Source organism: Candoia aspera, chromosome 8, assembly GCF_035149785.1.
Source record: "Candoia aspera isolate rCanAsp1 chromosome 8, rCanAsp1.hap2, whole genome shotgun sequence".
NCBI classification, from domain to species: Eukaryota; Metazoa; Chordata; class Lepidosauria; order Squamata; family Boidae; genus Candoia; species Candoia aspera.
The window spans coordinates 67933121-67945223 of NC_086160.1; the positions used below are offsets into that span (position 1 = coordinate 67933121).

The window sequence follows — 12103 nt, forward strand, 5'->3', positions numbered from 1 at the left end:
TTTGATCCCAGTGCACAATATGTTTGTGCTTGAATTTTTCTTGCTTCAGGGCATAAGTTCTTCCCTGGGAGCACAAGTTCTTCCCTGATTTTTATCTTCACAATAACTATCTTGCAAGCCAGGTTGGCTATGAATTCTGGTAACTGCAGAACCAAAAGCACCTGGTCAGGGGGTTATCTCAGAAGGGGGACATAAAGGGGAATTACACAAAGTCTTTCCAATCTTCTGGGACCAGTCGGCACATTTAAAACATCGAGGTTGTGTTATGAGAACTCTCAGAAAATGATTGCCCCAATGGACATGGCAATCACGATCATATGTCAGACGAACAAATCATGGGCTCCGTCTGCCTCCCATTTTATCTTCTAAGAGTTGCTCTAGGGCAGTGTTTCTCAACCTTGGCAACTTTAAGACTGGCTGGGGAATTCTGGGAGTTGGAGTCTACTTGTCTTGAAGTTGCCAAGGTTGAGAAACACAGCTCTAGGGTCTCAGCGAGGCCCAGTGACACTGCTGCAAACACAAGTTATAGTTGGTGCTGCTCCAAATCCTTGCTGCTTGTCCAGTCAAAACAGAGGGCTGGATGAAATTGTCTCTTGGCCCACCCCAGCAACACAACATCAAGAATTAAATCAGACACCATGACCTGAACTTTAGAGCCATTCTTTAGGTCTCCTGAGTCCTGGGACTGGCATCGAGGGCAGTGGGATTGGGGAAGAGAGACCACCTTCCATGCTAAAAGTTGCTGTAGCTTTATAGGGTAATTTTTAATGTGCCCTCTGCATCCATGCATTACAAAGTGCACCTCTTGTCATATTCTATTACCTACAGTTGCAAATGGTTCTTTACTGTGCTGGCATGGATTCCTTGCTGTTACATCAGTGGTGATACAACAGCCCCGACCTTCAGAATTAATTAGCACTTCCAGTACATTTTCCAACATTCTGCTTTCTGTTGAGCAGGCTCACAGCTCAGAAAAAAGATTGCCTCATCTGTGTGTGTTTTGATTTAATGCTGCTCATCAAGAAGCCTGTCAATATGGAAAGTAAGGATGAAGTTGAAAATGTAAAAGCAGAAAAGACCGTATTGCTGAGGCTGAACTTCTAACCCTTCTGTTTGCATGCCTGGTGGTTTGATAGAGGAGGGCGATAAAAGGCATAGAGATGTTGAAGATAATTTGGTAACTGGATAAAATATGTGTTTTCCATGCACTGTTTAATAGGTAGAGTTTCTTAGGTCTCTGGCATGAAAAACTATAAGAAAGCGTGTGGGTGGGGGGCAATTATCCGGACTGAGAACTCCTACCAGGTAGATCAGATAGATGCACTGATTGCTGGATGAGATCATATGACATCGTTGCATATTTTCAGGGATTTAAATGAGGGGCTTGAATTTATGAGAATTTGTGGCCCTCCAAATGTTGCTGAACTAAATTTCCTTACTGGCTAAGCTAACAAGGACTACTGAGAATAGGAATTCAGAGATTCTGGAGATTAGGACTGACAGATCTTGGGTGCAAACATCTGGAAGGCCACTAGATAGGAGCAAAGAGATACAGAAAGCACTAACGCTTTGCAGCTGTCTAGTGGCTATCTGGATTTTTTGCAGACTATATTTGTTAGTCCTATTGCAAAGTCCAGGCTTGGAAATCCAAACTTGGTTTAGAGGAATTGCTGGACAGGGTGTAAATGAGCTTAAAATGTTATGTTAGAGTACATTATATTATTTATATTTATTATTTCAATTGATATCCTGTCATCCTGCCCATAAGGAACTCACTGAATAAGGTAGTGAGTGTTCTTAATAGTGCAACTTAAACCGGCTGGCTGAAACTAACTGTTACTGTCCTGTTAGTCTCTGTGGACTTCTCTGTACCTTTCTTGCTGCCCCAATAACTTGTAAGCCATTGAAAGCCATCAGTGAACATTTCTGAATGGACTTCATAATTGTATTCTGACCTCATTATAAGATATAAATCATTTTTTATGAATTAGAAGCTTATTCTGCTACTTCCTTTCTTTGCTCATCACTGAAAAGAAAGATTAAATTTTTATTCTGCCTTCTCAATAAAACATAGTTTGTCCTGATCACTCGCAAAGGCAAACTCTAGTTGGCCGAAGAATCAGAAGAGTTTCTTGGAAAAGAGGAGAACAGGCATGCCTGAGTCAGAGATGCAAGGTTGCTTGTGATTGTAACAGTAAACTATGGTTTGCCATTGAACAGAAGTGCAGTCAGTGTTTGGGGAGGCACATCATTGTGGGCATTTTCTAACTGCAAAAAAGGTAAGAGTAGCCATGCATTTTCTATACAGGATTTGGTGACCATCTACATTTGCCTAGCAATGTGGACCATCAGTGACATCTCATGAATGCTTGAAAATAAATAGTATATAGTTTCTCCACTATTATGGTAAATGTGAGAGGAGTCTGGCAACCATAACTGGACGACTATCAGTATTCACTGCAGCATCTGTAACTGTACTGTGACTTTGTCAACATTCACCTGTAAACACCAACAATCTCCATGCCTTTCAAACATTCAAGTCAGAATCCTTAAAACGTGGTGTGTCGGGGAGGGGATCTACAGTTGTCCTTGACTTAATTTCCTTTATAAACTACTCAGGATGAAGCTTCAGATTAGCTTAGCTGGTGTGACTTCTAGTTTAACAGGTACCAAACTTTTTTGATTAGTCATTATGAGCTTGGTTGAAAGTTGATGTGCAAACTTCCATCAAACACTAGGGGGGTTGGCTATGAACATCAGAGAGATAGATTGCTCTGAGGTATGCAGGATGGACTCTCGAAGTCTAGGAGCTTCTCCTGGATTCTTTAGTGACCTGTATCTCCAGAAGGACCAAACCACCTTTTTTGTGGCTGATGCTGCACTGTTCTACTCAATTATTTTCAAGGGCTGCCCTCTGCAGTTGTCACATGATCCCAAGGAAAGACAGGATGGATTGAAGGAGTTTCGGGAGACAAGAGTGGCTTGTCCTTTTTGAATCCCAAGGGCACTGCAGCCCTAATATTCAGTCAAAACCTTCTGCCTTTAGATTTGGAGGATCAAATATTTGTTTGCCCCATTCTTGGCTGTTATGGGTTGTTTATGGTTTACATCTATAGTGGGACTGTAGTTGGTTATGTGTCCATAGAGCAGGATCATGGACTTCCTTTTTTGAGTTGCTATGTGTGATGAGGGATCCATGATGATTTTGAATTTACCAGGGAAAGCCTCAGCTTAGCTTTCCTTTCCTTTCCTTTCCTTTCCTTTCCTTTCCTTTCCTTTCCTTTCCTTTCCTTTCCTTTCCTTTCCTTTCCTAAAATGGAAATTGGATGACTAATTTTGGTGGTTTGTATTTTAATTAACTGAAAAACAACCTCAGTTTTCCAAAGTTCAGGGACCTATTTCTCATTTACAAAAACACTCATAGACAAAGTGCAGCAATTGTTCCTGCAATGCATGTGCAAATTATCTTAATTGCATGCAACTAATATATGTAAATCAGCTAAGCTTCCTCAGCCCATGATACATGTTTAATCTGGCTCTCACTGCAGAACAATCTGCTCATCCCCTTGATTTTAATCAAGGCCTTCTGCTGGGTGATGGTGCAAATCATGATTATATTAATGGAAGATGCATTTAAAGAACGTTACACATTATGCTTACCGTGATAAAATGCACACTAGAATCACTGTCTGATATACAATGGGAAATATTGTATTTTTTTTTAAATAGCCACTGTATTCAAATATAGCAAACCTTCTGAAGCTATCAATTAAGGGTAGCTCGCTCATCAGATACAATAGGGTAAGAAACAAAGAGAAATTGTCCAGCATATTTTTATTGGATCAAATAGATAGAAACAGTGATTTCAGTTAATTCAATAACACTAACAATCACTTATTGACAGTAGCCAAGTCCAGTATATTAAACCAAAATATTGAAAATTGGGCAGTGTCCCATTCTTAAATATGTTGGTGTATTCCAGAGAAAATCTCTGGAAAGAAGTGCTGTATCTTGAGTTATTTCTTTATGGCATTTGTGTCATTCAGAGACAAGGAAATTACTGCTAACACAAGATATAATTGTAACTATTAACCTGCTTGGCTTTAAAAGGGAATTTTGCCAGCAGTGTCCTCCACAAACACTGGTGAGGCCAACATGATGGGTGGGTGATGATGCAATAATGCAAATCGTGCAATTACATACTTGCATCAGGATGTCTGAGACAAATACATAAATTATGGCATTTGTATGATTAAGTCATCATGTCATTATTCACCAGAGATGCCCATGCATTTGACAAATTGATAAAGTAGGAGTTATCCAATTGTGAGTTGTGGGATGGTGGTGGTGCAGTTTTTAAAAAAACCTGATTGGGCCTGTACAGGCATATGGGACTATTGTCAAAACTCCCTCTGGGCTATGCCTTTGGCTCTGCAAGCTCATAGCAGGCAGTTGTGCAGAACTTCTGTGAGACACAGATTAAAATTTAATCATTAAAAGTAAGTGCATATTTATGTTGTGCCCAACCTTAACCCCAATGAAATAATTAATTTTATTCATGGGTGGATTGAACGAATCTGTTTATCATTTTAAGGGATCATAGGACCTCACAGTTTGACAACTTCTGTCATAGAGGATTGGGGTCTTCTGGTTATTATAGCTAAACCTTCCTGTATCACAGTGTTGCCTTCAGAGGAGGGGTCAAAAAAGATGGTGGTTTTAGCAGCATGATCTAAGCCCTTTGTACATGTGTGCAGTGTCAACGTACAAAAGAGGTGGGACTTTGATTACGCAATTACAATTGCCAACTTGAGTTTTTTGATCCTCCCTCTCTCTTGTGGATACCACTGATAACTTTCAACACCACTGACTGGGAAACATGAGCAGGTCTTATATTTATTTTTTGTTTGGCTTCTAAAATACCAAGCCAGAGACTCAGACTGTGAGCCTTTAAGGAAATTACCTTACAAATGGAAGCTTAAATTTCACATATACGTCGACATTCACATCATGATAATTTTCTTCAAGAGGCAGAGATGGGCTACTCTATTGCAGCAAAAATGAATCAGCCTGTGTTGCATCTTAATCGCCTTTGATTTTGAAATCAGCCTTCAACGGCTGAGTTGCTGGAGTTGATGGGAGATGCAGTCCAGCATTTCTGAAGGAAGTGTTGAGGAAGGTAGATAATTTTTCATAGACTATAGTCTTGTTTCATGCATGCATTGGTGTCTATATCTATTAATTTATTATGTTTTTAGATTGCCCAGTAAGCAATATTCATTGGGCAGTGGTTAAATCTGTTAAGAACACATAATACAAAACAGATCAGTATAAAACAATAAAGCAAGAGCATAAGAATGATAAAGTAATATCACCATTATCAGCAGTAACATTAACAGTAGCTTTTGATGTTATTTCAGGTGAATTACAAATTATCTGCAAAACATTATTTGGTAATTTTAGAACAGTTTCCTAAAATGTGTGGAAAAATAAAAAGGCTCTCCTTTGTCACAAAGAAGGCATCGGACCAGGAGTAGCTCACATTAAAATGGACAGGGCTTCAGTCGCATGATTGCAGCCACCATCTTGATTTTTTTGCCCTCCACCTCCCTGATGGCCCTGCACCAGGCAAGAGCTTTGCAGGTGTGCGGGTGGGGGGGTCAATATAAAAAAATCCTTTTTTTTCTGGTAGCTACGCACTTTGACTGATTTGATGGGATATCTAGATGAAAGCTGTAGTGTGGTAAATATGTTCATCTTTAAATAGTCCCAGGCTGTTCACTGATTCTTTTTTTTCCTGTGGCATGTTACATATTTATTCAAATTTCCTGTCCTCCAAAAGATGATTACCAATGGTTTCTCTTACCAATAATAGCATATTCTCTTTCCTCCTGTACAAATCACCCTTTGGGCGAATGCCGTTATCGAAGCCTACTGGCTTTTTAGAAATGTCTTCTCCAGTGCCACAAGCTGAACGTTGCATTACTTTTTTGTCTTTGCAGGGCCGGTGCATAAACTTTTCCCGAGTCCAGTCTCCGTAAAGGAAAGCAAAAGAAGGAAAAGCCATCACATGTTTTATTATAACCAAATGAAGACAGTGAAGCACTTAGAGAGAAATCCTCGGAATGACTCCTATCTTCTAGCTTGGAAGTTTGCTCTTTGGTTCTGCAAAAGTCATCCACTGCCACGTTAAGCTCTTCCACCTGCCATTTTCTTTTCAGCTTATTACTTCATACAATATTACTTACAGTATTATTCACTTTGCAAGTGGCCACATGAAGAACCTTGGCGTTTTACAGCAAATCCAGCACAGGAAATCACGAACAAGTTACTGATGATGTTGGCTTTTGCAATTTTAGCACTCGAGCCTTGATATGCCTCTTCCCTGGAGTGGTCTTGTTTCATGGGCACAAAGATGGAACTTATTATTTAAATATGAATGTATTTACCGCAGGGAGCAGAGTGAAATTCCTGCTGGGCTGAAAAAATGGAAGGAGTTCATTGCCTTACAGTGGTGTCATCTCATGGAAATCTTTGAGTCTCGGTCCGCTTTCCCCCGTGCTCCCACCCCATTGGATTGTGCCTTACGGGGAAACTTCTGACTAAAAATCTTGTCACTTTGATGCTGCGCAGTACACATGTACGACAAAATGTAGTTACGGTGCCTGGAGGTATTGGTGGCAAGCAAAACTTTGCCCTCTAGTTCCTGAAGACACCTTTCTTACATGATGCACCCAAGACAGGAAGAAAAATTAATAGAGCGTTATTCTCCAGAAAGACCGCCTGTAACCAAGATGTTGAGTGGAGATTGAGGGAGCTGAGGCATCAAGGGCTGTGCACTATGCCTAATTGTTTTTCTTCCCCTTTTCTGCACTTGGAGCTCAGTAGCGCATAAAAACATTGTCCTTTGTAAACATACGTAGTAATTCTGGGCTTATGCATTATTATAATAGGGTGGAAAAAACAGTCACCACAAAGCTGACATCTCAGGGTCTTCCCTCTCTCTCTCTCTCTCTCTCTCTCCCCCCCTCCACCTTACCATCACCAAATCTCCAAGGGCTCTTCAACGTCACAAACCAGCAACTCTCTTTGCATGAGAATTTCAAAGTTTAATTAATATAATTAAAGGCAACAGCAAGCAGCAGCCTGTGAAGGTTTTGCTCATCTTTTTTATGCCTTTTGACATTGAATGACCTATCCCTGTATGCACATTATTCAGTTTTGAGGGGCTACCATGCTTTGGTGGAGATTCAGCACTGGGACCAAGAGAAAAGCAGGAGAAGGCAAGATACTTTTTTTTCCCCTCTCCATTTCTACAGCAAATGTGTAGTGTGCCAGCCATCAGGAAACAATTGACAGAGTATGCCTTATAAATATATATATACACACACACACACACATACACACACACCAAAAAGAAAAGCGTGTCGTGTCACATCGGCCATGCCAAACAGTGTTAGCGTGAAAGGAAGCTTTGTGGGGGAGGAAGAAGGCAGCAGCTGAAGAAAAAGGCTCAAATGATCCAGTCACTTTCGATACTGTACTTCAGATGCAAAATGGATATTCGAGGCGAAACCTGACAAAATGCGCCTACTTTGATGGGAACCGGTATAGACAATGACCAGTGGCTGGGTCAGTGGGATGTCTCTCTGCAAGCAGGGAGGCTTATCAAATGACACTAAAAATAAGTTCAACAACCATCACGTTTGAGGGGAAAGGGGAATATTTCACGTTGGGCGGGCATGCTTGTGCGCAAGATGGAGAAAGCGAAGGGATGCGTCTTGGTCTAATTATCCCTCCTTTGTTGCTTTTCACTGAAACCTCAAGGGACATAAAATTATTCCCTTGGCCGATGACCAAATTTGCAGCTCTTTCTGAACAAGGCTTCCCCCACAATGCAGTCCCTTGCTGATAGGGAAGGGCATACTGGAGGAGGTCTTGTTCTTTAGATCGAAGAGGGTATAAAATCTAATGTACTAGAAAATATTGGAAGACCAGGTTTTTCCACACAATCACTATGGGAGGCACTGTCTGGCCACACATGTGCAGTACATATATAGGGAGATGCTGCTGCCCAGCTGGTCCAAATGTTGAGGAAAGTGAAAGAAATCAGGAAGAGAAGTTGTTAAATCATGAGGGACTTCAGCTTCCCCCACATAGTTGAGGTAGATTCTTACTTAGGCCACAGAAAAGAAACCATGTTTTTCAATACTCCTAGAAGACTATGCCTTAGACCAGTTGGTCTAAGGAATCACCAGTGTCTACTTGAGAATTCAAATGTAAAAATTGGGTGCAATGCCAAAGAGCTGGAAGGTAACCAATCTGGCATCTGTTTTTGAAAAGGAACCCAGGGAAGATCTGTGAAATTATAGACTGGTAAGCTTAGTGTCTGGGCAAGTTGATGTGGGGGAATAAGCCTATAGAAGAACAAGCATTGGTGAAGGAAAGTCAGCATGGTCTCTGCAAGGGTAGGTCTTGCATCACCCAGCTTTTAGGGTGTCAACAGGCACCGGATGGAGATGACCCAGTTGACAATGTATTCATGGATTTTCGAAAAGCCTTTGACAACATCAAAAGCTGTTGAGTAAACTTAACTGTTGTAAGGTAAGAGGCCTGTCCTTTTATGGATTGCTACCATACTCAAAAACAAAAGACTAATTGGCATCCTTCTCAGTAAACAGAACTAAGAAATTGAGTCCCTCAAAGATCTGTGCTGAGACTGGGGCTTTTTAACTTGTTCATAAATTGTCTTGAGTTGGGGTTTAGCAAAGAACTGGTCAAGGTTGTGGTGAAAACCAGAAATAGGGCTCTCTGTAACTAACCAGGAAAGAGATTTTGAGGTCATAGTGGATAGCTTGATTAAGCTGTCAACTCAGAGTATGGCAGCTGTGAAAAAGGTAAATTCCATGCTAAAGATCATTAGCAAAGGAACTGAAAGTCCTAAAAAACTATTAACATTATAGTGAACCTATGCAAATCTGTGATATAATTGTACCTGGAACATGATGTACAGTTCTGGTTATAAAGTTTCAAAAAGGATATAATAAAGCTGGGAAAAGTGCAGAATGTGGCAGCCAAAATGATCAGGGAGCTCTAACACCTTATGAGAAGAGGGTAGAGTGTTTCTCTACCCTTCTCAATTTCTATGGCTTTAAAAGGGGCTTGGATAAATTCATGAATGAGAGATCTACCAAGGGTTATTTGTCTTGAAGACTCAGTGTTACCTCCAAGGTTGGGGAAGCATTCCTTTGGATAACAGTAATAGGGGAACAGTGATGGGAGAAAGGTAGGTCCCTGTGTCCTTGGGAGCACCCCAGAGGCATCTGGTTGGCTGCTGTGAGGAAGAAAATGCTGGACTAAGATGGGCCTTGCTCCAGAAGAGCCGCTCTTACATTCTTACCTAGTCTTGGCTTAAGATGATCTTTCCCACTGCAAGCATGGCTGAACCGCTACCACCAGCTCTATTGTGAGTTCACTCAGATAAAGACTTAAGGTTCTACAAGCGTGTTCCTGCTGCTGTTCCTAAAGACTGATGCATCTTTTAAATGGATTTATAGTCTTCTCCAACTGCTGGTTGCCACCACTGAAGCTGCCTTGGCATACCATTTTGTGAAGGGTAAGAAGGCATGCCACAGGCTAACTCAGGGGATTTATGCTTAAATCTGTAAATTTGTCTGACTGTATTGTGTATTAAATGTAGGGTTAGCAATGGCAATAACAGAACAATATGGCATCACAATCTCCTGCAACTCTCAAAGGGATGAACTCATAACTTTAAAACCAGACCTGCAGACTTTTGCAGCTGGGGAAGAATATGATAAGATACTGTTTTGTGTACAAAATACTTGGTACATGCAATTTCTTCACAAGCAAATACTTTGTTTATCTGTGTGATTTCTTACTGTCCAAGAACATGGTAAACATCAAATTACGTCAATTTCCTATCCATTTCTTACAGTTTTGGATCAAGACCTTAAAACTTCTGATACAGTATTTGAAATTCAATCATATTGCATATTGAAAGTATTTCAAGGCAAGTGTTTAGAAAACAGTCAAATACATTTTGTTAAGGGGGATACTTAATTTCTTCCTTTTGTAAAAGTATATTGCAGGGGTTGCACCAATTCTATTTCTGCGTATATATTTTTCAAAATAGAATTATTTACAAAAAGGCATTCATTAATGAGTTTTGGTATTCAAACATATATAAAATTGACCATATAGTTCCATCTTTAAGAATTTCTATTCTAATTGTTTATATTCCTTTCTAGAGAAGAACAAAGGTTTCTCAGGGTACAACATTTCATTATTTAATTCAACCTTTAAAAATAATTTAAAACAATACAACCTGAGGTAAATGATTGTTCATATCATTTTTGACTGGGGGAAAAAATAATTCAGGATCTATTTTAAAAAGTTCTTGGCTGAATAATCAGACAGCTGTGTTTACCAAAGTCATCTCCAGCCAGCTTTAGTACAAATAACCAAAGCACTATTAAATTAATAACATATATTAAAATAATTAAAGCTATGTATTTATACCAATGCTGAATGAGTTTTCATTTCACCTGTAGTTTTCAAATAATACAGAATCATCAAGATTTAATGTGTTGGATTGGAAAAGAATTTCAGCCACATAGAAACAGAACACAAAGGCGCACCTTGGGGAATAATTGTATGCATTTCTTTCTCCTGCATTTCTCATACATATTAGGATCCTGGAAGTGATAAGAGATGTAAAGACATGGAATTGTTGTTTCTCATACACACACACACACACACACACACACAAATCTGAGCCCCAAAATACTAGTTTTAACCTGCCACTTTTCCCCCTTTGAACCTTAAATTACGTGCTGAATTACAGTTACGTATTGTGAAGTTTTAAAAACAAAATCCCATTTTACTATTGTAAATATAATGATCACAACGGAGTCAGTACTTTCTGTATTTAAATCTTACTGGACCCATAAAAACCAGCCTGGTCATTATATACGAAACACAATCAGTTTCCCATACGTGCTCATTGCATAGCATTGATGAAATGTATGAAAAATATTTTTCTTTCTAAAAATTTGCTTGTCTGAAAAAATGTTTTTTCTCCCTAAAAATACTGTTTGTCTGCTTGTCTTTTCCCTCTGAACCTACATATTCAAAATATAGAATATTAGTGTTTATCAAAGCCCCCTAAATATTCACCAGTTTTTAATTGGATTAATATGTTGAGAGATGAGCACCAGTTTATTTGTTTATTTATTTAATTTTTCCTAATAGGTGTACATGAAATTGTGAAAGGAAGTCTTCACCATTGATACAGTTGAGTGAAAGCCTCTGTAGGACGAACAAAAAAGTCAAGATGGCTACCACAATCATGGAAAGACCTGTCCCTTTCTATGTGTGTCACATGCATTAAAAGAGGCAACACTTCAAATGTGCAGTGATGGCCACCATCTTGATGTTTTAAACACCTCCCCAGAGACTCCCTTAGTTTGATTCCAAAACTTTCCACAAATAATGCACATTTATATGAATAGTTTATAGGTACTCTGTGAGAATGTAAAGGAACTTGGAGCTGACCTTGGGGAGAGAGAGAGAGAGAACAATCAGTTAAGGCAGGACTTGCAGAAAAGAATTACTCAGTCTTGAGAAAGGGGAAAATGTGAGAAAGAAACCAAGAATTACCCCACTGTGATTTTGTTTAGTAGAAGGTGGGACAGAGATGAATTTGGGCAAGCTCTCAGTTCAGTGAAGAATTTTTTCCTGTAATCCCTGCTAAGCATGGTTTTTGAGTTGGCCTACCTCAGAGGGCTGACATCAATCTTGAAAGCCTCTCCAGGTTTCTGTCCCATCTTAAACTAAACTCAATAAGAATAATGCATAATCTTTTCTGCAAGGTCCCCTTTAATGGCTCATTCATGCCTTCCCTATCTCCAAGGTTAGCTCTAATTTCCTTTACAGAGGAAGGCAGGACAGATGAATGTTGTTTTAATGTTAGTTGTACCTTACGTAATTGGCATTCTGCAGTGTAAATTGATGATAAAGAATCCTGATATTGGCAATAGATTAAATTGCATTTGTTCCAAAGCCTTTAAAAGAATGTTCT

At 39.6% G+C, this 12103-nt stretch overlaps 1 protein-coding gene across 1 annotated transcript in view; it reads left to right on the forward strand.

The window, feature by feature from the left end:
* The window catches only part of ANTXR2 (ANTXR cell adhesion molecule 2), a 134204-nt gene extending 127060 nt beyond the window's left edge, over nt 1–7144 (forward strand). The window contains exon 17 of the mRNA XM_063310767.1: nt 6003–7144. Coding sequence (XP_063166837.1) covers nt 6003–6041 — 39 coding nt within the window. The 3' untranslated portion in view covers nt 6042–7144. The remainder of the gene's footprint in view (nt 1–6002) is intronic.
* Nucleotides 7145–12103: the final 4959 nt, after the last annotated feature.